The 27574-nt window shown below is 42.8% G+C and overlaps 8 protein-coding genes, 1 long non-coding RNA gene and 1 other non-coding gene across 19 annotated transcripts; 4 read left to right on the top strand and 6 right to left on the bottom strand.

Moving 5' to 3' along the window:
* Positions 1–23: 23 nt before the first annotated feature.
* Positions 24–663, bottom strand: CG42364 (uncharacterized protein). Its single transcript, NM_001144260.2, is given in 1 exon segment — positions 24–663. A coding segment is annotated over 1 exon segment (609 nt). The 5' UTR covers positions 647–663; the 3' UTR covers positions 24–37.
* CG42362 (uncharacterized protein) lies at positions 495–2477 on the bottom strand. Of its 2 annotated transcripts, none has more exons than NM_001299758.1 (2): positions 1473–2477; positions 495–1419 (listed from the first exon to the last, which is right to left on the bottom strand). In NM_001299758.1, the coding sequence occupies exon 1, from the start codon at positions 2087–2089 to the stop codon at positions 1631–1633; it is 459 nt and encodes a 152-aa protein (NP_001286687.1). In that variant the 5' UTR covers positions 2090–2477; the 3' UTR covers positions 495–1419; positions 1473–1630. The 2 variants fall into 2 exon arrangements, with proteins under 2 accessions (NP_001286687.1, NP_001137731.1); NM_001144259.2 differs by having other exon boundaries at positions 1473–2134.
* Positions 495–2477, bottom strand: CG42363 (uncharacterized protein). Of its 2 annotated transcripts, none has more exons than NM_001299759.1 (2): positions 1473–2477; positions 495–1419 (listed from the first exon to the last, which is right to left on the bottom strand). In NM_001299759.1, the coding sequence occupies exon 2, from the start codon at positions 1409–1411 to the stop codon at positions 947–949; it is 465 nt and encodes a 154-aa protein (NP_001286688.1). In that variant the 5' UTR covers positions 1412–1419; positions 1473–2477; the 3' UTR covers positions 495–946. The 2 variants fall into 2 exon arrangements, with proteins under 2 accessions (NP_001286688.1, NP_001137730.1); NM_001144258.2 differs by having other exon boundaries at positions 1473–2134.
* A 200-nt stretch (positions 2478–2677) lies between these two features.
* Positions 2678–3443, bottom strand: lncRNA:CR44748 (long non-coding RNA:CR44748). Its single transcript, NR_124681.1, has 2 exons — positions 3243–3443; positions 2678–3178 (listed from the first exon to the last, which is right to left on the bottom strand). It is a non-coding gene; the product is annotated as a long non-coding RNA:CR44748 (long non-coding RNA).
* Positions 3444–3607: 164 nt separating this feature from the next.
* pirk (poor Imd response upon knock-in) lies at positions 3608–5636 on the top strand. Of its 2 annotated transcripts, NM_001299757.1 has the most exons (2): positions 3608–3915; positions 4099–5636. In NM_001299757.1, exon 2 carries the CDS (start codon positions 4686–4688, stop codon positions 5277–5279), a length of 594 nt encoding a protein of 197 aa, NP_001286686.1. In that variant the 5' UTR covers positions 3608–3915; positions 4099–4685; the 3' UTR covers positions 5280–5636. The 2 variants fall into 2 exon arrangements, with proteins under 2 accessions (NP_001286686.1, NP_611598.1); NM_137754.2 differs by lacking the exon at positions 3608–3915 and having other exon boundaries at positions 4336–5636.
* Positions 5637–6595: 959 nt separating this feature from the next.
* On the top strand, positions 6596–7833 carry Rae1. The gene is made up of 2 exons (NM_137753.3): positions 6596–7078; positions 7128–7833. Exons 1-2 carry the CDS (start codon positions 6671–6673, stop codon positions 7758–7760), a joined length of 1041 nt encoding a protein of 346 aa, NP_611597.1. The 5' UTR covers positions 6596–6670; the 3' UTR covers positions 7761–7833.
* On the bottom strand, positions 7826–8525 carry ND-B12 (NADH dehydrogenase (ubiquinone) B12 subunit). Of its 5 annotated transcripts, none has more exons than NM_001169770.2 (3): positions 8494–8525; positions 8123–8257; positions 7826–8063 (listed from the first exon to the last, which is right to left on the bottom strand). In NM_001169770.2, the coding sequence occupies exons 2-3, from the start codon at positions 8248–8250 to the stop codon at positions 7859–7861; spliced, it is 333 nt and encodes a 110-aa protein (NP_001163241.1). In that variant the 5' UTR covers positions 8251–8257; positions 8494–8525; the 3' UTR covers positions 7826–7858. The 5 variants fall into 5 exon arrangements, with proteins under 5 accessions (NP_001163241.1, NP_001097399.1, NP_001163240.1 ...); NM_001103929.3 differs by having other exon boundaries at positions 8123–8252; NM_001169769.2 differs by lacking the exon at positions 8494–8525 and adding an exon at positions 8328–8479.
* Positions 8526–8667: 142 nt separating this feature from the next.
* On the bottom strand, positions 8668–20426 carry Ip6k (Inositol hexakisphosphate kinase). Of its 2 annotated transcripts, NM_166466.3 has the most exons (8): positions 20112–20426; positions 15811–16492; positions 14040–14166; positions 11696–11828; positions 11557–11633; positions 11101–11482; positions 10296–11011; positions 8668–10236 (listed from the first exon to the last, which is right to left on the bottom strand). In NM_166466.3, exons 2-8 carry the CDS (start codon positions 16375–16377, stop codon positions 9530–9532), a joined length of 2709 nt encoding a protein of 902 aa, NP_726095.2. In that variant the 5' UTR covers positions 16378–16492; positions 20112–20426; the 3' UTR covers positions 8668–9529. The 2 variants fall into 2 exon arrangements, with proteins under 2 accessions (NP_726095.2, NP_611595.3); NM_137751.4 differs by lacking the exons at positions 14040–14166; positions 15811–16492; positions 20112–20426 and adding an exon at positions 12540–12964 and having other exon boundaries at positions 9175–10236.
* asRNA:CR43786 (antisense RNA:CR43786) lies at positions 9423–10293 on the top strand. Its single transcript, NR_073892.1, has one exon.
* Positions 14604–15783, top strand: CG30284 (uncharacterized protein). Of its 2 annotated transcripts, NM_166467.3 has the most exons (2): positions 14617–15094; positions 15179–15783. In NM_166467.3, the coding sequence occupies exons 1-2, from the start codon at positions 14680–14682 to the stop codon at positions 15739–15741; spliced, it is 978 nt and encodes a 325-aa protein (NP_726096.1). In that variant the 5' UTR covers positions 14617–14679; the 3' UTR covers positions 15742–15783. The 2 variants fall into 2 exon arrangements, with proteins under 2 accessions (NP_726097.1, NP_726096.1); NM_166468.3 differs by having other exon boundaries at positions 14604–15783.
* Positions 20427–27574: the final 7148 nt, after the last annotated feature.

Genomic DNA, 27574 nt, shown 5'->3' with positions numbered 1-27574 from the left:
CATTTAAAGTAAAAGGGATATGAAAACAAATATCAATTTATTCATTCGTTGCGCTTAGGAACTTAGTATAGTTAAATAGCTTTGCCCTCTCTGCGTTTTCCAGCGCATACAACTTGTTCCAAAGGTTCAAATTGTCCTTTAGTCCAATCTTTTTCATCTCAAAAACATTTCGCTGCTTATTCCACTTAACATCTGTTAACTTATTCTGAACTCTGTGGTACAAGGATCGTGCACAAAGGGTGTACAGTGTTAGCTGGTCCACGACTACGATGTCCTTTCTTTTCTCGTAGGTTTTTCGCACTTTCAGATAGTCCTTTTCAATATCCATTTCATTTGTGACGAACATGTGATACACTCGCTTTCCCAACGATGGTTTCTCCATGCACAAGAAGCACAGATTCTGCTCAAAGTCGGTTAGATTCACTTTTATTACGGGTTCCGGCGGACAATTAGATCTCAATAGTATTCTACCCATTATAATAGGAAATGATTTTGGGCTTTTTACTGGTAGATCAGAAACCGATAGAATTTTATTTTCAAGACAGGAAACGCTTTGGCTTGACTCCACTTTTCCGGAAATATTAGGCACACGTGTTTGACAAGTTTTAGAAGTACTCGAACTTTTTTCTTGAACTTCCTTTTCTATTAGTATTAGTACACTCTATTAGTATTTTACAAAAAATTCGAACTTTCTTTCTCAAAATCTATGCGGTTACTGAAACTCAAATGAATTGATAGTTGGATTGTTGAAATATGACAAGCTTAGCATTAGTCACCTTTATTTTTTATATGTATCTGGTAAAAAATAACAAATATTTTGAAATTATGGTGAAATTGAGTCAGTTATTTTCTTCAAATGGCAGATAGTTATTCGACCTCACTTAAAGCTAATTACAATATGTTATATGAAACTTTAAATCTATAAGTTATATATTACATGTTTATTTTACTTGTTGGGATCATTTTGTCTCAGATAACATAGATATTGGTAGATATCATTGCACTCTTCCTGCAAGCATTCGGATACGATACCCTGTATGTGGCGCATTGAATTCTTTTTATATTGAATTACATTTTCGTTAACCCAGTGTTCTTTGGCAATCTTCTTTTTCACGCGGAAGACCATGTCTTTGGGCAGAAATGAGCATCCACTGATGATGACTCCAATTTTGTATCCGTCAGGAACGAACTCATAGTACTGCTTGCCATTTCTCGTTATCTCAGTGGCTGCAAATCTTCCGATGGACTTTTCATCCAGATCCTTGGGTTTTTCGCCATTGAGCAGTAATTTTCGCATGTGGTTCTCAAACTCGAACTCAAAATATGCCTTAGGGTTGCTTGTTTTCTGTACCTTGTAATATAGTTCCTCGGTTTCATTTCCAATACTTAAAACGTTTGTTGTTGACGTCATTTTTGAATCTAAAAGATACTTCGTAAGTGGAATATCCTAGCATGAAACTCTTTCAGCTCACCTGCTTTAGTATTAATAATGCCCGTTTGTGTTGTTTTATTTATTTACTAATGAAATCATTTCGGGTACAAGTTTCCTCAAAGCTCTAAATTAGTGATGGGTTGATTTTGTTTATAAACAATGGGAACAACGGTGAATGGCAAACAAACCACCTCCTCTTCACCTCCTCTTAGTGTTTTCATTTAGATAACACAAATATGAGTAAATATCTGATCTTTCTTGATCCAAAGCGTTGGAAACAGTTTTGATTATGAAGTTCCTCGAATCCTTCGGATACTTAGCAACGTTTTTGGATATCCAGTGCTCCTTGCCAATCACATTCTTTAATCGTCCCAGAATACCCTTGGAGTCAAAAGTGGGTCCGCTTATCATCCAGCCATTTATCTTATCAGCCGGACCGAACTCGTAGTAGTATCCGTTCTTCTTGATTTCTTTCGCCGCAAATCTTTCGACGGATCCTTCATCACAAACATTTGTCAAAGGCTTGCCGCCATTCAGTAAAATTTTCTGTAAGTGCTTCTCAAAATCAGACACAGAATACTCATTGCGTGTTTTTGTGCTTTCGAAATCTCCAGTGCTCTCAGTGCCAATAGTCAAAACATTCGAGTTGTTATTCATAATTGTTTATATTCCTACTACCGATTGGCGTTGGTGTTGTACACTAAAGTATGATTTCGTTATGGGAGCGCTTTTTATTTGCTTACTTATGAAATAAGCACCAATAAAAGCTCACGTCAATAGAGATGGGTTCTTTTTGTTTATAACAAACTGTGAATGGTTAGTAACATATGTTAGGGTGGTTCTTAAGAGTGTACTTAAAATCTAAATATATCTACTTCATTTAATTTCTTTTAAATAACGACTACATTAATTAATATAATGTCGCTTGACTCTGTTTCTATGTCCCTAAAAATTTGACTTCAAATTTTAGATGTTAAATAGATCACAAATTTTCACATTTACCTATTTGCTATTTTATATATTTACTTTACGAACTATTAGAGATGACATGATTTTGTTTATAAACGTTGTTTGTTTAAAAATCGGTGTGAATGGCAACGATTTCATTTTGGAGTGGACCTACCATTACAATACTAATTTAATCAATTAGCTGATTATACATTTCTAAATTTATACATTTTATAAACAATTTAAATAAAAAATAATTTAGATTTTTAACTGCATTGGCTATTTAAAATATTTGACATTAATAATAAATGCATTATCTTGTTATCTGACACATATGCAATATTAATGCTTTTAACACCCCATCAAAAGTATTAAAGTATCTGTCAGAACAAGTACATAACGTTCACTTATTTCGATCCAGAACATGAAACACAACAAAGCAACGCCTCGATCTTAATGAAAGATAAAACATCTGGCATCGGTGATTTTTTGGTCGGTGGGGCTTTAGTACCGGTATTAGACGCGTGCTAGATAGTGGCTGCAGGTGGTAACAGTTTTGATGGGTTATGGGTTGTGATCGAGGGGGTTTTTTCCTGGGCTCGCACAATTTCTCCATTTGTGTGCGCTGTAACTGCGCCGTGTCATATCTGATAATACACACGATTTGCCGTTATAACGCCTTCACACCGAACAAGGCTTCATACGATTATAGCTTTTCTTGAACTTTTGCTTTTGCTTGGCGAGCACACTTGAGATAGCTGCAAAAAAAGTCCCCGTTTACTGGCCCAAAACAGCGATCTGGCAAATAAATCATTTTATAATTTTCCGCAATAGATAATTGATTTGTCAACAGTGAATGCACCTTGAAAATAATAAAAAACGACCTTCTCGGCAATACACCCCTTTCATTTGTAGCCCCATAGCTGCGGTGCTTTCCCCGCACGAGTAAACATTATTGGGCCAACTGTTTAGATGCTAGCGTGTTTATTCAGCTGGCGATCTAGATACATATGTATGCTTGACTTGGCCGGGCTTTGCTCAGCTCCAGGCTTCCCAACCGACTGAGCTGGTCACTTGAACTGGCAACTCAGCTTGGAACGATCGCAGAAAATGACAAGATCGAGAATCGGAAGCTTTCGGGATATATATATAAGTAAACATATGTAAATTAAATCGAATGCCAATGAAGTCGATTGTGCAAATTACGGGTGAGATTTTTTTGTTTGTAAACAAACAGGCTCGTGAAGCATCTAGAGGAAATCATTGCCTCCGTTTCACAGATCTCACTTGGCAACTGCGTAAATATTTATCAATTTCTAGTGCTTAAAACTTTATCATCGGTTATCGTCGGTTATTACCCCTTTAGGTTGGGGTTGGTGGGTTTTTGACTCCGCGTTTACGACTCCCAAAAATGGAAATCAGCAACTATATCAGTGGACTTATTAATGATAAGAGAAGTTAACAAAAATCCCCATCAAAGTTGGGTCTGTACTGCATAAGTTGATAACAGTCTACACAGCGAAAAGTTACAATGCGTAAGTAAATAAATTCCACTTTGATGGGTCAAGACCCGAATAACACCCATTACTATTAGGGATAAGACTATAAGCACATCATTTTAGGAGAAACTATAAAACGATAAGATACAGTAATAATGTTTGAATTTACTGGTGCTGTTAACTAAATATATATTTAAACTTTATTACTATATGCTGAAGATTTGGCTAGCTCAAGTCGATGGACGAGCCCATTGCGAGGGCACCAACAGGTGGACATTACTCATGCCGAATAAATTCGGCGACCCAATCAAAGGTCTCCCCAGATGGCGAGATGCCTTTAAGTTCGCGACTCTCATGCATACGAGGTGATTTTCGTGCCGGCCCTCGGGCGAAATAAAAAAGCCCCGGCGCTAGACTCTCCGGCGGATATAAAAGCGGTTCCCGAGCGGCATTAGCGTTCAATAGCCAAAGTGCCAGCGAGCGAGCGAGCAGTAAGCACGGCGAAAGCGATACCAGAGATCGCCAAACTCAACGCACAATAAAAGTTCAGAAAACAGAGGGAGTTCCCCTGGCGGAAGCAGACGATCCCCCAGCGCTGAATTGAATACAAAAACAACACACACAATTGGATATCTTTGACCTTAGCCATCCGGATTGCTCATCATTCGGAGTCTTCCCCCAGCGACAGAGACGGAGATAGAGATAGGAAAAAGAGTTGGAGAATGAGCTAACCGACAGACTGGACGGTGATTTTTACGAGTGATTAGCAGCGGAAAGAAACGATACCGGCGGTAATTCACACCAAAATGGGCGTTCGTGTGATAGAAACCGATTCGGCGAGCGATTCGTATGACGATGACGAGTGCTCCACTTGCCAGAAAGAGCACGAGCAGGGTAAATCCCCCAATAAGAGCAAGAAAAGTTCCACGCCGCCGGAGACAACCATCTACGCCAGCAAGGATCTGGTGGGCAACTGCAAGGAGTACCGCATTGAGAACAACACGCGCGATCTCAGGATCATCGGCAATGGCAACCGCATACGGATTGTGAACAACTCCGGGCAACTGCAAGTAATCGGCAATAGCACCAGACTCAAGATCCAGAACAATAGCGGAGCCCTCAAGTACACGGGTAACGACGGAAGGATCTACCTGGGCAGCAGCTCCACGCAGCAGGTGGTCGACTACACGGGCTGCAATGGACTGCTCAAGGTGGTCAAGTCCCTGGATCTTAGCGGCGATGCCAAGAAAAGGCCCAGCTCTCGATCGAAAAACGCCAAGCCAACGCCAACGGATGCTGGCCAAGGCAAGTCCGGCGGCATTGAGATCGACAGCAATCTAACGATACGGCACGGAGCCGGGAACATTGTGATCAAGAATGCCATCAACGTGAGCATCTGAGAATCTTGAGCTCTCTAAGTCATCTTTGGCCAAAGATTAAGGATTAATGTAACGAAACTCTTGCCACCGAACGCAAAGGTTCCTATTGACTGCAAAATAGTCACTTAGTCTTAATGTGTCTTTCGACTGCTACCAATATTAACATCACCCTGCACATTCAGCAATGTCAAGTATTAAACGCCACGTCGCTAGTCTAAAAATCCATTACTATTCACAAAACACACCCACTGATTAGGGAAATATATGTATTGTATGTATATGTTTAGTCGTAACGCAGAAGCGCAGTGTGAACAAAGCCTAAACTTCATTCCGAGAATGAATAATCTGATTAAAAAATACAACTATATGTCTAAATATATATGTTTGCTGCGTTTTTCTTTGCATTTCTTGCTAAAAGAACAAAAAGTCCCCCAAAGACAACGTAACTTGCGTTTTCTTCGGAGCTTGGTAAACTACACAGATAAGTGCTTTCCTCAGCATAATGCGTACGCGACTATCTGCGGTCAAGTCGTACCATTGACAACTTCTAAGAACCACCAATTAATCACCACCATCGAGATGCTGATGCAATGGACACTGACCCATTTTCATTGTTACCGGAAAAAGCACCCGACGCTAGCCGATACAGGTACTGATTAATTAAATATATTTTGCTTTTCTATAGGTGCCGAATATCAATTCCCGGGGATTTTTTTTTTCGAGTTGACAGTTGGCATTGGTATACAAAGCAACAATTCATTACCGAAATACGAGTGCCACCTTTGCACTCACACTCACTGTTTACTCGAATGGCCGGAAAGAATTTCGAGAGATGCAAACTCAGGGTGCAATCAACCTCATTAATCTGTGGGAAACTCGAAAAGATACAGAGTGCAATTAAGATTGAGATAATTTCTTACTTTTGATTGGGATTAATTAATTAAGAAAATTGTTATCAACAACAATTTGAAGGTCGCTAATTAAAGCACACTATTCGAACGGCAAAATTATACATATTTATATAAGACAATAATAGATTTATATATAATGGTATATTTTCATTTCTTATAATTTATTTATATATAATATAAAATTCTTCAATAGAAAGGCAAGCAGGAGCACAAAGATATTTTTTTTTTAACCATCACATGTTGCATACTTGTAAATCTACAAATGCTAAAGTTAATGGCTTAAATAACTTTATTTTAATATTAACTAGACTGTAGGTATTTTTTTAATTTTTGAATTATTTGCCGCCGATTAGCGGCGCGACCGATACAAATCGATAGAACGTTATCGTCGCAATCAAACGATACAACGCGGTTTCCGCCGGGGTGTGGTGACACTGCTATGCACTCTTCATTGGCGAAATAATACAAACACAAACATTTTGCGGCAACAAAAGCAGAAGAATGTTTGGCGCCACACAATCGACGAACCGAATGAACGACTTCGAGGTCGCCTCGCCGCCGGACGACTCCGTCTCGGCGCTGGAGTTCAGCCCCAGCACGGTGCAGAAGAACTTCCTGGTGGCCGGAAGCTGGGACAGCACGGTCCGCTGCTGGGAGGTGGAACAAAACGGGGCCACTGTGCCCAAGTCGATGAAGACCATGGGCGGACCGGTGCTGGACGTTTGCTGGTCGGACGACGGCAGCAAAGTGTTCGTCGCCTCCTGCGACAAGCAGGTGAAGCTCTGGGACCTCGCCTCCGATCAAGTGATGCAAGTGGCGGCCCACGACGGTCCCGTTAAGACGTGCCACATGGTCAAGGGACCCACGTACACCTGCCTCATGACCGGCTCCTGGGACAAGACCCTAAAGGTAAGCCGAACAAAGTGCACGATCATTTTCACAACTGTTTTCCATTTAGTTCTGGGACACCCGTTCGCCCAATCCCATGATGACCATCAATCTACCCGAGCGGTGCTACTGCGCCGATGTGGAGTATCCGATGGCCGTGGTGGGCACGGCCAACAGAGGACTCATCATATACTCGCTGCAGAATAGCCCAACCGAGTACAAGCGGCAGGAGAGTCCGCTGAAGTACCAGCACCGTGCCATTTCCATTTTCCGGGACAAGAAAAAAGAGCCCACAGGCTGTGCGCTGGGCAGCATTGAGGGCCGTGTGGCCATTCAGTATGTGAATCCGGGGAATCCAAAAGATAACTTCACCTTCAAGTGCCACCGTACTACGGGCACCTCAGGCTACCAGGATATTTATGCAGTAAATGACATCGCATTCCACCCTGTGCACGGCACCCTGGTGACCGTTGGCTCAGATGGCACCTTCAGTTTCTGGGACAAGGATGCCCGGACCAAGCTCAAGTCCAGCGAGACCATGGATCAGTCCATTACCAAATGCGGATTTAACGCCAACGGCCAGATATTTGCGTACGCCGTCGGCTACGACTGGTCGAAGGGCCACGAGTACTTCAACCCGGCCAAGAAGCCCCAAATCTTTCTGCGCTCGTGCTACGACGAGCTCAAGCCGCGCATTAACTGATCGGAGGACTACTTTAGCTTTAGTGAAAACCCCTACGCGTACATGTATTGCGAATAAAGTGAATTGGAGCGATAGCACAATGGGTTTATTCAGTATATCTAATGGTGGCCCTTATCTCCGTGTTCCTCGTGACCGTGGCCATGTCCATGGCCGCCCTGACCCTTGCCAATGCCCAGCGCGTACTCCACGGCGACGGTGGCCAGGAAAGCGCAGAATCCCACGCCGAGTCCGCGGAAAAGGAAGGTGTTCAGGCGGGATCTGTGGGTGCCGAAGGCCTTGGGCTCATAGCGCCAGACTTCGTTCCTGCAAGAAGACAACCGGTTAGATCGACGGTGCAGTCTAATCCCAATTTGAAGGCTCACCTCAGCCATGGATCCTTCAATCCCTGGCGGCCCAGAGCCTCCTTCACCTCCACGAGTTGGGGCACACTCTCCACCTTGTAGGTCGATGCGTGGGGCACCGTGTAGGGTTCGCCGTGATGTCCGCCCATTGCTGTACTGGAAATCAGGAAAAATCAGTGTCATCCAGGCTAAAAATCATATGTTTAACCTAGCCCTGAATAATTACATAAGAATGTTTACGTTTGACAAGCTGCAAGGCCTGCTAGCAGTAGCCAATTGTATCTACTAAGAACACAGATAATTTAAATGCTATTTACTAACTGATTAACCGCTTAAATATCCGTAATAAAACAAAAAACCCGCAGAAAAAATAAAATTGTTAAAATACGCACAGTTGACTTAGAGATGAGCAGTAAACGATTTGTTTGTAAAGCTGATTTATCGATGCATCACACGGAGTGACTAAAAAACACCACAGTCACCTCGCACTTTTCGCGCCAAACACTTTTTTCAAAAGGAGAAATGCTAATTATTTCCATATTCATTTATTCAGTAAAGGTATTTTTGCAATTTGTAGAACATTTGTAATTTATAAACGTGCTTAAGTGAAAATATACATAATTGGATTTCCCATTTAATTCTCTAGTTACACAATAAGTAATAGTAATATTTGTAGGATCTATAATTAATAGCGTTTCTCTCTTTGATCGTTAACTTAAATATGTGTTTTGCGTGTATTTTATATAGTATATATAGAAAACTCTGGCTCTTCGAAACTTTGTCACTACAAATGGAAAGGAAACGGGCTAAGACTTTAAGCATAGATACATACAACGAAATACTGATGATTACGCTCTATCGCTTTGTCATTTTGCATTGAATTGTAATGGCTAGGTATAAAATCACTCGGCCCAAGTGTTCTCGCTTTAGAGTACATTACATTTATAGGTGTGCCTCACGAGAACTCTTACAAAGGGTTAAATCATATACACTTTTGCCGAAATAATGTATCTTTGATCTGAATGTGAAATGCAGAATGCACAATCAATCAATCTAACGAACTTTTTTTTTTTACTTTCATCTACTTTTGGAAGCGACTTGTTTACAAATTAATTTTAAATTCTCCGCTCCTGGTTCTCCACAAATGCTGCGATTAATCGGGGGAAACACGCTCCGCCCTTTTACTTAACGTTACGCGTCGGTTAAAAGTTAAAAGTTAAGGTCTATATCCGGTTGTTAAATAGGTTTGCTTGAATCACATTTTGAATTTCTAAAGATAAGTTGATTTTGTTTCATAATTTAACTCATGTTGCTACAACAATTTAGGTATTCTGAAATCAAATTGTACTTTTAACTTGTGTGTTCCCGCCCAGTTGCCCCATATATATATTCATATTCTTTTCTCCCGATGTGGTTTCTATAGCGAGCTTAGGCGCGTTCCTCGGCCACAATTTCGTTGAGCAGGCGGTTGAGGCTATCCAGACCGGTAAGGAATCCCCCGTCGGGTCCATGGTGCACCGGAGCTGCCGCCGGAGTGGGTAGCATGGTGCCATTGCGCGGCACGAATGCCGTGTGGGCAAAGTCGATGAGCCGGACGTCCACGAAGCACTGGTTATCATCAGTGGGCGGTGCCGACATGTCCAGCGACTTTGAGCTTTGCTGCAGAAGTGCATTGCGACGCTGCTCATTGTTATTATCCAGGAGCAGGCCCGACAGCAGAGATTGCTGGTTTGAGATACTCTCACAGCTGCGCAGTTGTGGGGCTGCCTTAGCTGGCGAGGATACGGCCGAAACGGGTGTCGAAGTGATCGTCGACTTCTTCGCTTCTCGCAAATCCGATTCCCCCAGGCTCGCAGACTGCTGATCATCATCATTGCATCGTAGCCGCTTCACTGCACCCTTGACCGATTTCAGAGAGGAGGCGCTGGATGAAGCGGGCGAAACCAGTGAACGGACTGTGGTGCCGCCATTGGAAACGCTCGAGTTTCCGGCAGTGAGTGGCGGGGAGGACGCAGAGTCGGCAGCTGTGGCGGCGTCAAAAGATTGCTGAGACTTATATCGCTTAAACATAGCCTCCGTTGGCCCAATGATACTGCTTTCGTAATCTGAACTTGCGTCATCACTGCTGTTATTGCCTAAAAACAAGAAGAACTTGGTTAAGCTGCACGATGTATAAATATATAATTAATCTTACATGTCTGCCGCCCACTGGCCACAGCCTTTATCTGCTCGGATAATCCGGAGAAGTCGTCGCTGCTGTTGCTGCTATAGTTCATCCATGAGTCACCGGAATGTGGCGATGAAGTCGTCACGCTGGGCAGCGCTGGCTCTGGGTCCAGAAATACTGTCTCTTCGGAGATTGGAATGAATGCTCCCTGGCCCTTTCCGGCCAGGCCAGCGGCAGCGGCTGCCGCTTTGGCGGCCATAACACCACAAGTCCGAGGCGGTGGCATAGCCGGGTGCTCATCCTCCTCCTCCTCATCGGTAGTGGTATTGTGGGATGCCGTCTGCTTAACTCCTCGCGCCGCTGCCTCTGCAAATCCACGCTTGTGCAGGTGACGTCTGGTAGCCAGGTTCAGCAATGAGTTAGAATCGTTGGAGGCATCTGCATCGTAGTTGCAGGCATCTCCTCCTGTGCTGCTGTTCGTCGCCGAAGCGTTGCCACTGTCGGCGGCCACCAGATGCAGATCATCGTCGGTGTCGTGCGCCTCCAGCTCATCGCCAGCCTCGTTGCCTGCCTCGTCGTCATCCTCCAGATCGTCCTCGTCTATGCTGTTCTCCGGATGATAATCGAAGACAGTGCCGGGCACAGTGGCCGACCTGGGCGCCTCTGGCCACTCATCCTGACTCATCGAGGGAGGGGGGGCCATTGGATTCTCCTCAAAGCCCTCGTACACAATGAGCAGTGAGCTGGAAATTAGAATTTTATTATTAGTACCGCATCTAATTGCTCACATTATGTGTGTTTATGTATGCAGACTCTGAAGCTGCGTACTTACCAAGAGTAGAATCTGTAGCTCGACTGCTTTTCAATCACCCTTCGTAATTGGAGCAGGCGCTGCAGAATCTTGCGGATGACACGGATGCGCAGGCGGTAGCCATTGTGAAAGAAATCGTGCAACGCAGTCTTGAATCCGCCCTCGTTAAGCTCGCGGCCCCAGTACTTGTCACGCTTGGCATACTGTTCCAGATCGGCCAGGTAGGTCTGCATTCCGCACAAGCGAACGCCGAGCGATCCGGATGTGCTGGCCGCGCACTTGGCCATCTGCTTGGAGCGCTTCTCCGCCGACGCATCATCTCCATGCTGACGAGTGCCCATCTTGAGGTCCAGGATGCAGGGATTGCGGAACTGCGATGTGATGTTCTCGAGCATAAGGAAGTCTGCAAGATAATTTATATAATTATATATAGGTATAGGTAATTAGGTATAAGACTTTAGAGGGGAAAATGCTTACATTGCTTATTGGTGTTGTCCAGTTGTGAGATGCTTTTGATCACTTCAGCGGCCTGTCCATTCTTGTGCACCTTCATTCTGCAAGGAAATAATGATTATGAGTATGATTTTCAGCGTTCGAATGCACATGAAGTACCCACCTCAGCACCTCATCCCGCTTCCTCTTGGAGGCGCTCATCTTGCGAACGGGAACGGCGGCCGCGTCATCCCGGAAACTAGGCGAGTAGCGCTTGTCCAGCTTGGCTCCGCCCATGGTGGTGGCCTGCATGACGCCTGGAATGGACACAGAGAATAGCCGGGTAAAGGGATTATTAAACTGCGAGAAAGCATACTCTTCTCATCTGGCTGTAGTTGTTTGTATTTTAGCATCGATTCGACACGAAAGATGGGTTACGAGGATTATTAGGATGTGGCTGAATGTAGAGGCAGAGGCAGAGGCGCGGGTACCTCGGTTTTAATTAGCAGACACACGAAATGTTTCGGAACAGACAAACACGATCACTCTCAAGGATGATGGAAATTGAACACTGCTCAGGTGATCAAGGCAAAGTGATGTTTCAATCAACTGATCACAACTTCCTTTGATAACTTGATAACTTCTTTGATCATGTGAGCAGAGTTTTCAAAAATTTCTTTGGTGCAATGAATTCGAGAAGTGCATCATGCATTTCCAACGACAGACGGAATCAGATGGCTTCCAAATGTTTATGCGTTTAAATGGAGGTAGTATGGCCTAGTCCTAAGCTAAGTTGGTGCAATACAGATAGATAGAGACTTAACGAACCGACGCAGTAACAGGTGCATAGTAAAGTAGAAAACTGGCTTTGAATTTCCTCAACTTAACATACTAAAATGGTATCGTCTTAACTATCATATGGTAGAATCTAAAATCGTATCGTATCGTATTTGTATGGTATATAAAACATTGGTAAATTAACATACATATGTAAAATAAATAGATTGATGTGTTTTAATCATACAAACCCATTCGATTTGGCTCGCCTGCATTCTAACCGACAGGACGGAGCAGGACGGACCTGATCACTGAGGATCTCTAGGGATCGAGATGAGACGAGCGGAGTGGAGACGGCGACGACGACTACACAACAACACAACGTTCGAGGGGAGGAGGGCGGCACGATGTGCGTTCTGAACAAACACATAAAATAAAACTCGATTTTCTTTGTTTCATAGCGGAAAAAAACAATTCTTTACACTTTCGGCATAACGCTTTCCCATTTTCCCGATGCCGATGCCGATTCCGATTCCGATTCCGATCCCGATTCCGATCCCGATAGAGGAGGACTCTCTGGACTCCGGTTCGGATCATTTCAGTTCGGTTCGGTGAGGTTTGCTTGGTTCGGCGGCAGATCTCGAGCGGGTCTGTCAGGCAGGCACCTCGAACCTTTGGATAATACGAGCATAGACGTACATGTAGTGGCGGGTCACGCCCCCCGATCCGGGCAACCATAATCTATATATGTATATACATGCGCCGAATCGAGGGAGTGCATTGGTTTAAATTAATCCATTTCCATTGAAGTAATTGTGCACTTTTTGCTGACAAAAAGTGTACAATCCTTATGGAGGGATTCGATTTACGATTACATTACATTACATTACTTTTGGGTTGGAGTTTGCTTGGTATTTTGGCTGGTTTTTTGTTTGGTTTTTGGTTGTTTGGTTTGTGCGACTTACCCATTGCTCTCATTGTTCTACTAACTAAGGGGCTTAAACGGAAAAGGTCTCTGGTTCGGGCGTTGGCGACCCGGACTAGTGACTAGTTCCAGGCGTCGTCGAGTCAGAGAATGTTCTGTGGCATGTGGCAGCTATAACGTTTTTGGTTCTTTTATTTTCGATCTTCTCATTCTTATTACAAATCGTTAAAGCTATAGGTTAGCTACATATTATGGTATATGGTTCAGTCTTTGCGTTATTACGTCAGTTTGTATTTTTTTCTTTTCTTATCTTTTTTTTTTTTTTGGTTTCTTTTATTTTTTTTTTTTTCGTTTTGAGATTGGTTTTATTTTCATTTAAAATATTCAACTTACAGACTAAGGATATCACATATTTTTTAGTTATATAGAGAAAAGTACTAAAAATAAAAATGATATTCGAATGCGATTTGGTTTGATCTAGGGACGATACAAGAGGAGCAAACGCAAATTTGTTGGTTGTTTGGCTTAATCATTTTTGTTTGTTGCGAGTTAATTCAAAAACAAAAGTTCGATTCAATAAAAAATTGGCGATTTCGGAACTCAAGACACATGACAAATGCTTGGCGCGATTGAGAATGTTGAATTTAATTATTTTCTTTTTCTTTTTTCTTTGGTTTTATTTTTTTTTTTTTTTTTTTTTGTTCGATTGAATGAATTAGTTAATTCGAAACGAAAGAGCAAATGAAGCGCTTCGACAGAATCGATAATTGGCATTTAAAAGTGTGATCAGTTTGGGATGCGGATGATGAAACAGTCGGTATCTTACCTTTGTACTTGGGCACAAACTTCAGTATGTCCTGCGGAATGTTCTGGTAGAAGTCCAATTCGCGCAGGTTCAGCGGCTTGATCACCGTCGACTGGTTGAGCAGCAACAGGCGAGTGTGTCCTCCGACCTGCAATACGAAAAGTTACAAAATCAAAGAATTAGCATTGTTACTAATCTAAAACATTGTTACTAATCTAACAGCTACCAAAGCACGTAGGCAGCATTGTGTTTTACTTCTGCGGAAAGTTCTAATCTGAATAATACCAGCTTGAAGTGGAATGTTTATGGCCCTCTAAAGCACTTAACAAATACCTAGGTTAAAATGCAGTTAAGATGGTACATTTCTATAACTCCAATCCAATGTACATATATGCCAAACAACCTAGTTCGTTGAGAAACCTGCTAAATGGCGCGTGGCCATAACCCTGATTGCTGATATCTTATCGTCCTACGGTCCTACGTCACTTCTTTGCTTTTATCTTAGGCACAAAAGCGAACTGTCGGGTAACTCTAGGCACCCATGAGAATATGGGCATGGGCTTAGTTTCCTTTAACCTTACGGACAAAATTCGAGTGATTCGATTTTATGGTGTCATTGACAATGTTTTAATTGAAGATGACTAAGAACGTTGGCTAGAATATGAAGTCGATTCAGGCCCGGTTGAACCACCGATTCCGAAAAACTTTGGCGATGGACAAGCCGTCTAGCAGCAATAGCAATCGAATGAGCAGGAGCACTTCGAACTGCAGGAGCCCGGCCATAATACGCAGTCCGCTGAACTCTGAGGAATTTCAGGACTCGGCAACGGCAGCCGCCACACAACAACGGCTTTTCTGGAGCGGCCAGCGGGCCTCGACGGCGGGCAGGGATGATAAAACCAAGCCTGATTCGACTGCCGCCGGAAAAAAGAAGCCACCTACGACGACAAGGCAGTCAAATTTTACCCAGACCGAACGAAGACGGACACATCGCAAGCTGAGTCCGCGGAGCACGCGTTGCAATTCGGTGGCAGTTACGGCGCTGGTCAGCAGAGAAAATATACCGCAAACATCCGGTAAGCGCGGAAAAAAAACTCCGAGCCACCGGAGCACACTAATAAGTACTCCATCGAAAACACTACAATTAAAAACGGCCGCAGGGTACAGAAGGCCAGAGGACCTAACCGCCCGGTGCAGTGCGTCGCACGAGGGGCGCAAGCTTCTGCAGGAGCGGCTGATGGTGCGGGTGGACGCACTGTTCAACATGCTCTTCTCTGCCTCGCCGTTCCTGCAGAGCTTCCATGAGCGGCGCAAGTCCACCGATCTGAATATGGGCGTCTGGGCGCGAAATGCCGGCGGCCAGAATCAGCGCACTGTCTCAATGACTGTGGCACTTCAGGCGAACGTTGGTCCCAAAACTGCCAAAATTACCGAGACACAGACCATGCGCGAGTGCAGCCAACCCGGCCAACTGTACTCGATCGATGTGCAGAGCGTTAACGCAGATATCCCCTACGCGGACACCTTCGTCGTCCTGATGCACTTCTGCCTGAAGGCCACCGTGGAAGAGCACACGGACGTTTTGGTCTTTGCCGAGATCCAGTTTCTCAAGTCCGTGTGGGCAGTGGTCAAGACCTTTATCGAGAGGAACGCGTACGCGGGTCTCGAGGAGTTCTGTCAATCTCTATACAGCGCCCTACTGATTGAGATTAGGAAGATGTAGGCGGCCAGAGGGCTCAAATACACTTCAAAATAGCTGACTGTGTTTGGTGGGGTTTGATTTGGGACTCACCTGGTTGGAGAGCGGGTGCAATGCCACCTCATCCTCATTGTCCAGAAGATCCTTGCTCAGCTGTGGGTTCTTGGACGACTTGCCGACAGCGGTGGCAGTAGAAGCAGCTGCTTCTGGGAGCAGCAGTGGTTTCTGCTTTTGTGGTTTGGTGGGAGTGTTGCAGCCACTGGCGCTGTTGTTGTTGCTACTGCTGCTGCTGGCGTTGCTGCTGCTCACCGACAGCTGCTGGAGATTGGCAGTTACGAGGCTGCTGCTGCTGACAGGACCATGTTGTTGCTGGGACGGCGAGGGAGATGAGCCTTGTTGCAGGAAGCTGGATCCACTGGCGAACTGCAACTGCGCTTGCACTTGGCTTAGGCTACTGGAGATTTGTGCCACAAATTCTTGCTGCTGCTGCTGTTGTTGTTGCTGCTGCTGCTGCTGCTGCTGTGGGAGCTGCTGCTGCTGCTGTTGCAAGAGTAGATCATGTCCATGGATGCGTCGCGGCTGTTGTATATTTGGAACATGTTGCTGATATGACGACAAGTCAGAATCTCCCATGCCCCAATCCCCCAAGAAATATACCATTCCCTGCCGCGCGAAACAGTTTAACGATTGCTGTACGCTTTTCTTTTCCCCGGAGCTTTTTCCGCTGAGCGCGCTGCTTAGGAAATCCGTTAATCCTGCTGCCGCTTTGTCCAATCTGCAATGAGAGAAATGTGAAGAGGGAAAAATGGTTAAAATCAAATTGGGTTAAATATGCAATCGCCATAACCTGCCACACTTGATCGCATTATGGCCTGAATCATCACGGGGTCGTTAATTCAACTGCCCCAAAACAGGTTCTCCCACCGCAACGCAACGCATCGCATCGCATCGGATCGGATCGGAGCAAGTGCATTCAGCACGCAGGCCGAGGGTTCAATGTCATTTCCGCCACGGAACACCAGACGCGCGACTGCGTAGAATGCAAATAAGTTCCGGTTGCGATTCTGATGACGACACATTAAGTGGCTGGCGGGGACGACTATTCCATAGTTCTTGAGTGTAATCAGACACTTTTATACCGAATCTTATCTCTATTCCAGCAAATGCTTAACACACTTCTTATCATTGTTTTGAAGTCTAGCTCGCCTCATAGCTCATTTATCAATTGACAAATGTCAGTCGATGTGCGAGGATCAATAACATTTGGCGCCGTATCAAATTACGAATGCATTACTGTGAAGATCAATCACTTTGTAGGCGACTGATCCGTTTAACAATCAACCAACCAACAAACTAATCGGCAAGGGGATACGGTATATATGTAATTGAAAGGCAATCAAATCAGCCTGTGAACCATTTAATAGAGCGCGCTTTCAATTGTGAACAATTGCCAATAGAGGAGTGGGTTGATGATCATGAGTTGGGGCTTCTGCTGGAACTAGTCAAGCGTGTGGCACGTGAACACACGGGGTCGGGAATCTTCGCTGCTGATACGGCGGCTGGGATCAGAGGTTCTCAAATTAGTGTGCAGGCAATTATAATAATAATCGAATCGCTGCCAAGAGAAGTGGCACGATTTTCAAATTGCGTTGTAGACACACCTACTCCAGCCTCTGTTTATCACCAATCCTCTGGCAATATAGCAATCCACTAAACGGCAATGCAAACAGGGAAGTGCAGACGTCATAAAGATAGCAGAGTGCATATTTGCCAACTGCTGGGATATGTAATTATTACCAGTTCTAGACCAGACGGCGTCGTTTGCTAATCTCAGAGCTAGACAGGCGGATAGTTATGTGCATATGTAGGTATGAAGATATGTAGATACACAGCAACTACCGAGATACAATCATTTCTTGGGGGAACCACAAAAGGCACTTAACCGATTTGACGAATTCAGGTGTTCAGATGATGAGGTTCGTTAACTCGGAGTGATTCACTCCGTTGTCTTGTCTACGCCGCAAAAACAATACGGAGAAGTTTATCGCCGCTTTCAAGAGGCTAAGGCTGCTGCTATTTCGAAAGCGTTATTTATAGCAAATGCCTTTAAATAAATGGGCATTTACCCCGCGGCCATCCGTTAGTTAATGTCCCGGGAAAATGTCAAGCCAAAGTTGCGAAAATTGATTGGAACACGGAACACAGTCGTCGGAGGCCTAATGTATATGGTATATGGCTAATCGGGCAATTAATTGAATCCGATAGATAGAGATTGATGATCAGGCAAAGATCGCTGGATGAGTAAGCGAAAAACAATGGCCTTATCAGCGAGTGGAAAAAACTGAGCAAATATGGCAAGGAAAACTTTGGGGAAACCGCAATAAAAGCAAGTACGACGCAAAACTAGGCTCCCCACACCCTGCATGCTCCCCATTAGTAGGAGGTTCTGTTTGCATACACGTATGTATGTGTGTACATATGTACATATGAGCGTATATAAGGTGAACTGAAACTGGGTCAACGACAGCGAATAACGCGGACAGACAGAGGAAGGGACTGAGAACCAAACTGAAATGTAACTGAAACATCTGCAACTACGCCGGAGGAATTCCGTGCTACTTTGTTCGGAGCTTCTCAGTGCGTTGCCCAAAGCAAATTTGATTAGCGAGTCGAGCCAAAATTCAAACACGCATTAAAATCAGCTGCCAGCTGTTCTGTCAACAGCTATGCTAGTAAAACAGCCGACACAAAAGATACATTCAGACCATTACAAAAGATACATTCAAAGCGTTTTTACAAGTTTACAACTAAAACTGACGGCGGTCTGTTGAATTTGGCAACTCTAAAAACAGCAGGCAAGCAAGACAGATAGCAGATTAAGTGTAAATTGACCGCTAAACAATCTCTGCTTATGCCAATTTAATTTACATACTAACAAATATGTTTTGACTTTTCAAATTTCAGTCTCACAAGTCTGGGCAGCAAAGTTCATTGGGCCCTGTTCCCAATTCCATTTCGATGAGATTTTGGGGGGAATACGTTTTGCGTGTTTATATGTATAAAAGCTTATATACGAAAACAAGAACTTGTATTTTTATCCATGGATCGTTTTTAAATTAGATTTAATCCTTTTATGAGGAAAAATAAGAAAAAGTAGTACCTTTTCTTTGTGCTACATTGCTTTGAACCACTTAAAATGAGATTGGTGTTTTTCTTGCGTGCAAAAGGCAGAGTTGCAAATCATTTGGGAAATTCAACTCGGTAAGTAAACGCAAATTGTTTGGCTGCCTGCCAAGCGAAGTGAGTTCACTGAATTTGAAATTTGCACATAAAGTAGGAAGCTATGTGAAACGAGGTGGAATTTGAGCTGTTTGTTATTTGTTTCCTAGCATTTTGTTGAAATTCAAAACAGGGCAGCAGACAGACACCCATACTAAACAAAAAGGAGGCCTGCCTTTGTTTGTTTGGATCCCCCCAATCCCCGATCCACGCCCTTTTGGTCAATCCATAGTGCACTGTGCCCACTGATAAGCGCACCAGTTATCGCATGAAACTTAGTTGGGCGAGTGTGCCTGGCAACAAAAACAAGGCGATTATGGCCAACTCAAATAAACTGTAAGAAATCCACCGTAAATGTATTAATTCTGGACTGAAATCCTAGCACCTCTTCAGAGGCAAGTCAGTTATCATCGGACTAAGCGCGAAAACAATATAAATCTTGCGACAAACAAATGCGATAAAAACAAAAGTTGAGCAATTAAAACAGCAATTAGTCATGTTCGTAAGCGAATTCATGGGTAATGGAAAAGTTTCATTTTTTTCAGGCTTTAAGCTCTTTACATCCAGATATTCGCATAATTTTCGAGTAAGCCAAACTGGATTTTTACTGTTTTTGTTTTTTAACAGCGCCAACGAAAGCAGGTTGATAATTCCGCGTATCAAAACAAAAAGCAGCTGAGTTCGATATCTACGGGAATTACGTGTACGAAAAATAATACAAAAATCAGCGAGAACCAAAAAGAGAGGGAAAAAGTAGAGATCATCTCGCACACACTCGCACAGACACTGAATACAATATTTCAAAACAAAGCAGATAGCCAAAGGCAAGAAGAAGAGGCAGAAGCAAGAAGCAGCACATTAAAAAGAAAGAAAGAAACGCCACTTGAAAACGACTCTACGTGAACGGTGACGTCGCAGTCACGACCAACAAAGAGAGAGGGAGAGCGCGCCAAGAGTACTTGCCCTCTCTCTTTAGCTATTTTTACAGTGCACATACACGAAACAAAAAGTTAAATAAAATGCAGACACACAGCCGTAGACCGAAATTACACACTCACACATAGTCAAAAATCGCTAATCGCTTTCTGGCGTCGTTTCTGTGTAAAAGATTTTACCTTTTTCGAGACACCTCTTCGTGTCCCCAATGCGAGTTACTCTTTTCCAATTCGGCTCTGGCTGACTGCGATTCAGTTTTTCATTCAGTTTTCATATTTTCCACGGCGAAAAGGGAAAACCACACTAGCACTGGCACACTCACACATACAGCGATGTGGATACGCTCGATATGTATACAATTTTTGATGCTTCTCAATTAAATTTGATTTCTCACATGCGCGTTGTGGCTTATTTGCACTTTGTCACACACTTTTTCACTTTTTCCTTTCAGAGCGCGCACACGTCCGTTCCGAGCGAAGTTTGTAAAACGATTGAACGACGCGAGCGACGTTTCCGAGAAAGAGGTACACGGTACGATGATTAGAGCGGGACGACCGCTGGCACCTCGACACTTGTTCGCCCGCGCATCGGCTGTCTGTGGGAGTGCGAGCGAGTCAGATAGTAGATCCGATGCGCTCTCCAGATACTTTTTGAACACTGAAGAAAACGCGCAGTTGTGGGTGAATTCAGCTTATTTTAAAATCGTAATAAAATACTATGCTTAACATATTAAGAACGAATTTGAACATATTGAAGGCTTGAAGTATTTAAACTTGGATGGCACCCACACAAATCGATTAAAATTTATAAATTATGATCATATTTTTCTACACTAACGACCAAGAGTTTTTCTACGCGCATAAGTTCTCTTTTCCCACGCACCCTCTTTTTCTCTTCTTTTTCTCTGTGGGTGCTGCGCTCTTCTTCGAGATAGTGGTTCTTTTCCCAGCTCAAAAATAAGTTTTCTTATTTCCCAACTGATTTTTCTCGGATTTGAATATAGATGACAAAGTGTCACAGGACACGCGCGCTCTCTCAATATTCCCTTTGGAGTGTCCTGTGTTTGTATCTATATCATTTAGTAGGTCAACAAAGGTTCCTAGTGGATGCGATGAACTCTATTAATAGAGCTCACCGCTTTAAGCTGAATATCCAATCCGCAATTCCAAGAAACCAATTTAATTGCCCATTTCGACAAAAACAATAAACAATGAAAAGTCTCTTTGGTAAACTGTTTTCTGCAAAACGCCTACTGCCCACTGTTTGGCCATAAAAATTCCGGTGCAAATATTTGTTGACGGAAGCTACCCTCTATATAGTAAATAGAATCGGGCTCCCACCGATTTCCGTACAATTGGGGCTCATGAATGGAGAGCGGCCTAATTAAATTAGCAGGAAAGGCAACAAACAAAATTGAAAAAGAGTGCGAACAGCTGCCGATGTTGACAATTGTTCCATTATCGTTCGCATCTTATCTCAGAATATTTCGCTCCATTATGGTTGACCAATCCATAGGTGTGATCGGTGCAAGGGGCATGTTGATTACGGACTGTCTGGAAGTTCTCGACAAGGAATCAGTAATAGATTAGGATGCTTTACTGCTGCCAGTGTGCAGCCATCGATGATATTATCAGCAGGTGACGCCATTCCACTTAAAGTTAAGGTTTATAGCTTTAGCTTTCACTAAGCAATATGGCGGGCTCTAGAAGTTTCCAAGCAGTTAAGATACTCAGCCAAAACAATTGAATTGAGATCAATTTTAACTTAAAAAAATTCTACCCAAGGAATGTGCTGGTGACAATTATTCACTTCTCCCTGTTGAAGTTAATATGAAACAATTGAAGTACTTTTCCTCGTGCTTTTAACTGTGTAGATACATTTGCACTTCGGGTACATACCTTTGCCATTATCGGAAGTGTTCGCTAGCGACGTCGCTTTGTAATATGTAGATACTTTAAATGGTAATAAACCAGAGCACATCGAATAGAATCGCGTGAGCTTCGACTAGCTCTTCATTTGTGGCACATCCACACTGGAAACTGGCAGGAGTGACGTAACCTTCGGGTATTTTTACATCAGTCTGAGCCGCGATGGGTGATAAACCCATAAAGCAGTCTTGTCGAGATAGGCACCGCCCGCTCTATTCCACCCACATAACACCCAGCGGGGAAGCCCATTCATAACCGATAAGAGTTATACCTGCGAGTTGGCCTGAAATCCAACCCAATCCCCCAGAAGCAATCCCATTGACCCTGGGGCGTCCGTGCTGCACCCATGGATAATTTATTCACACAGCTCTCAGCCCAGTTCGGATGAAGCGGGGCGTGGCAGGGGCTGGGGCTGTGGCTGTGACTGGGGCCTCGGAAGGCCATTGTCAGGGCTGTGGATAAGTGGGCAACTGGGCGCCACATCGTTTGTCGCCTCCATTGTTCCATGAAGCTCACATCCTTGACATTGACTCTGAATGCAGCCAAAAGGCAAGGCCTTCGCTTTCTCATTCGACATGCATGTATGCGGGTTCTATTATATTCTATAGTCAAAAACAAAAACTGAAATGGTAGAAAAAGGACATTTTGACTCGAACTTTAAGCAATTATGGGGAAACTCAATTGAAATATTTGCTTGAAGACTGTAGAAAGAAGCAGTAGAATGACTAACTTCAATTTTACGATTTGAAATATACTTTAAATTAAGTTTCCTTTTCAGGGAAAGTACAACAACACCAGTTAAATGCCAAACACGTGTGATACTAAAACATCTTTCGGCATTTATTAACAAATTTATTTCGTGTTTTTTTTTAGTGCTTCACAGCTTTTTATGTGTCGTTCTCAAAACTGTATTTGCTTTTCTCCCTGAAATTCATATTTGATCGTCTTGGCTGGCAAGTTTGGCAAAATGTGTTTTTTTTTGTGGGGAGGGAAATTGTCAGTCGGCAAATATATGACTATTTTAATTTTCTGTGTTTGTATATTTTTTGAGGCTTGTTCTGCTGACAGCCGAGTCAAACAAGATGCAGACGTGCCGCTCATCCGTATTACTCATCCGGCTTCCTCTAGTGGGCCAATTGGGATGACAGGCGAAGGGGAAGCTGTCACTCAGGGAAATCGGGGGTGTAGATGATGATGAAAATCAAGGGGATGTATGATGTTTGGATCAGATCGGCCCAATCAGTGTCAATCACTCGGTGCACTGTATAAATTGAGTTATGAATAGCCATACACGAGTAATTTGTCCATGTGATGGATGGCTGAGCAACGACCTTGGCAACATCCTCAGCCTCTCACAAGGATACCTGCTTCCACCAACTAATCGATTTTTTGGGCAGCAAGGAGCAAGGACAAGAGGATGGCATTAAACATTAGTTGATTGAACGTGGCTATTAGTATGGATGTATCCACGTATCTGTATCTATGAATTTACATAAATTGTACGTGTATGTGTATGCGTGTCAGGCAGCGATTTGAACTCCTGTTCGGTGCAAATTTTCCCAAAAAGAGGATTGAAAGGGCTTTTTTCGAGTGGTTCCAGGATCGTGCCACATCGTGCCTGGCTGTCTGGTACACTCCCATCGATTTTAGCATTATTGAAAACACGCGCCAGTCGCTCGTGTGTCTCTAATTGAAAACAGTCGACAAACAGCAAACAATTGAAATTGCCCGACAACAGATTGTTGGTCATTCGCCGTTTACCTACTAGTTTAACCAATAATGAATCACAAACAGCGAATGAAATGAGTTTATCAGCTGGTTAGTCAGCGATAAATTTAATTTGATTAATTAAAACGATTTACAAACCACCTGTAGCTTTTAATAATGACAAATGAATCATAAGAATATAGGAGTTAACTTATAAGTAAATGGTTCAATGGGATGGAAAATAGACTGTTTTAAAATTTTAAACTAATGACAGACCGTTAACAGCTTCAAATATGTAGGGATTGTATGAGTAAATACCTTTTTATTATAGTCATAATTTCATTGTTAATGAAAGTACTGTATCATAAATTAAACTTGTCAAATTTTAACCATATTTCATTCAGTTTATCGACTAATTCACAAATTGCAAAACTTATATTTGATGAAACAAAATTGCCAGAATTTCTTGGCAGCCGAAAAGTGAATTTTATTAATTTTACTTTGCCTGAAAAATGTTTATTTTTGGCAGCCAAACGTTGACATGGTAATTCAGCATTTGATACAGCACCCAAACCCTTTCAACCGACCCTGACATTGAATGCCGCATATATGTAAGTGTGTAGAAAGTAAGATCGCCAAAAAGTATTTCAATCATTGCATTGTCTGCTTATCTGCGGCTCTTGTCTTCTGTGGGCGGAGAATTCCCCCAATTCTACACATTTCACTCTTCGTACAATGCCAAGTATTTCCCGCTGTATCTAGATGTCGAATCGAGTGAGAACTGAATAGGGGATATGTATCTTGTGGATACGTCACCGGTTACCGGAACAATGGCCACGAGCTGCTGCCGTGATCTCCGACGGCGCTTCGATAACCAACTCGGCGGGTACACTTCCGCATTGATGGGTGGGGCAGTTTGATAGTGGGAGGGTCTGTCTGGCACCCGGGAAAGCAAAAATGCCCGGGAATGCTCGCCCCTGACAACAACGTGTGTGTTTCAGGGCCAATCTAACAGCCGTGTGGATACCGCAGTTCCAACCTGGGACGATGGCGATTCATTCTGGCACTGACCACACCAAATCAAGACCCAGTCGCAGCTGTTGTGGGTGGGCATCATATTTGTGGCCAGCTGCCAAATCTCAAATGCCGGCACTCGGCGATAAATAAGTTTCGCATGTGTTCGGCGATGAAAGATTAATTTCTCAATTCAATGAAAATCCCTTTGGGCAATGCCCCTAAAAGGCAACAAACAGAAGGTCCTGTATATCTGGCTTTTCAAAATTGTGCTCTTGAGCGATTACTATTTGATCAAAAATTATGTTAGATAAGTGAAAATAGAAACAAGGCTCTGCACTTGTTTCCACTTTCATCTTTTTCCTTCACCCACTTTAAGGGGTATTTTCCGAAAAAATCAAGCCTTGAGATTCTGAGATTGTTCGCTCGCTCTCGAGTAGCCAGCCAAAAAGCTTCCCAGACGAAGACGACGTCCAACGAATTCATGACCAAATGGGTGCAATGTCAATAGCACACGCCCCAATCTCAGAGAGGAAGAGGAAGACTCTCTAGAAGCCACCGCCGGCTCGTGTGGCCCACATTAAAAAAATGCTTTTACACTTGCTTCTTTTTGCCGAGCATATGCAAATTCGTTTTTTTTTTTTTTTTTGAAGTGCCGAAATCGGAAATGAAAAGGAAATTGCGCCGCAAGAAGCTGCTGCGATAGTGCTAAAAATATTTTACATTCTATAATTGTACAAATTATATAAATATTTGCACAGTGCTTGGCCACAGATTTGTTCGGCCATCCGAATGTGGATCAAGTTTAAGCTCTTACCAACGATAAGGGAAAGAGTTTGCTCAAGCCCAAGGTGGCTACGTTTGGCGAGGGGGAAAACACCTCATTCGTGAGCAGATACTAAATAATTTACAATGCCTTTTGATTAATAATGTTGCGTTTCGTAGGCCAGTCGAAATTTATAAGTAAATTGCGTGAGAAAACACAAGTGTGGTATAGAGCATTGCTGCGTCGAAAATGAAAACAAAATGCGGTTTAACGTGTGAATTGGATGTTCGTGACGGAATGAAAGCGCCAAAACACTCATTGGTGGCGAACCGAAGCGGAAATACCCTATAAAATATTATTAAGCCATTATTCAGCAAGTGCACATATTTTTAAACAAAAGAAAGAAAGGAAAGGCCAGAACAAAACCTCGGAATTTCCAATAAATAAAATGATTCACAACAAATGAATATTAGTTACACTCATTTAAGGATGCCTTTATAAAAAGCCATATATTTGAAATGGAGAAAGCTTCGAAATAGTTACTTGAGTATTGTTCAATAGTAAACTATTTTTCTTTAAATAAAAGTTTTGTTTACGTTAAAATTCCAAATGGGCATTTTACAGCACCCATTTGTTGTGGATAACTTGTTGTTGTTATTGAACATTTTACGCCGAATTGTAAGATAGCACAAACAAAATTAAAATATCAGTAGCAGACAACATTTGTTAATAATCGGGCCTAAGAACGAGTATTATTTGCGAAGCGCCGAGCGCAAAATAAACAATGTTGTTATTCTTTTCAATTGCGTCAATGAGGGGTCTTAAAATTCTGAGCAGGTGGAAAAGTGGCTAGCAAGTGGGCCAAAAAGTGTTGGCCCTCTTAAATCTGACCTAAGTTATTAGCACACAAATTCGCCCTGTCTGGAGGAATACTTTGAACGGAAAAGCCCCATCAGCGCGATCTATCGATCGATCATTATCTGCGGTCAGTTTAGTAAACAATATATTTGATTCTCTAAACAACACTTAATTTCCCTTTCATATTCTTACGCCATTTTTGCGGCTGTCGCTGTTTTCGATTTTTGTTTACCCCAGTCGTCGGTTTAATGACACAAACAAAGAAGGAAACTTGTTAAGTCAGCTATAAAGCGATCGGAAAAATGTTGTAGTCTTCAATGAATAAAGAGAATAGAGAACGCAATCCATGAAATACAATCCTTTCCTTTCCTTGAGTTCATCCACTCACTGGAAGTATAAACAAAGCCTCCACTTTACGATTCTTTGCAGCAGAACTTAAGGTTGTGAGATTCCAATATTGTTATTTTTCAAAAATATATATTTTTGAAAGTTTCCGTTAGCACACAAGCGGCGCCATATTAATAATTAAACTGCGCCTTCGATGTGCTCATTTATTCCCAATTGCGTTTTAATATCACAACCTCCCCAAAAAAAAAAGTGGATTTGGATTGGAAATACCCAGCACAACCAGCAGAAAGGTCATCTAAAAATTGGATTTATTTGCCTTGGTGACGTCGTGGATTTCGATTCGAGAATCTGAATAAATGCCAAAACCGCCGAATATTAACACAAAATATTGTGCATTAATGGGTTGTAAATGCGTGTTTTGTGACTCGCCTGTTGGCGAATCAAAGGAATTTATTATGAGCAATTATTTTGATCCCCCCCCCCTTCCACGAACCCCTCGCCAGTGCCAAATCAATTAAATTTGAAATGGATGACCAACTGTTGGGAGCCAACAGTCGCCGGTTTTTGTTCGATAGTGCGCGATCCGAAAATAGATATTTTTGAAATATGTATTTTTAAAACGTAAAGCCCCATTAACATTTTTCCCATTGATTTCAAATGTTTGAAATATTTTTGTGTAAAAAATACACTATGTGATAGACTAGCAAATTTGTAGGAAATATTATCTTAAAAAGAATTCTTCTATTTTCTAATTAATTCGTTTTGGCCTACGAAATTTATCTTGACATTTATTTGGCTGCGTGGCCAAGTTTTATTTCGACGGTTTAAAGTGCAAGGACTTTTCCAGCCAAGCATGAAAGCATGACATTTAAGATGAAGAATATATTATAAGTGCAATGAATATATACATATGTAAATGTAAATGTAAAGCATATGATGGTATAGGTAAAGCCCATTTTAAAAATGTTGCATTAGATACAGCTAGTTACGAATCAAAAATCTAGCTATCTAAAATATCTAT

This window comes from Drosophila melanogaster, chromosome 2R, assembly GCF_000001215.4.
Source record: "Drosophila melanogaster chromosome 2R".
Taxonomy (NCBI): Eukaryota; Metazoa; Arthropoda; class Insecta; order Diptera; family Drosophilidae; genus Drosophila; species Drosophila melanogaster.
The sequence above is the reverse complement of the archived record's forward strand: the minus strand, read 5'-3'. Positions and strand labels throughout refer to the sequence as shown.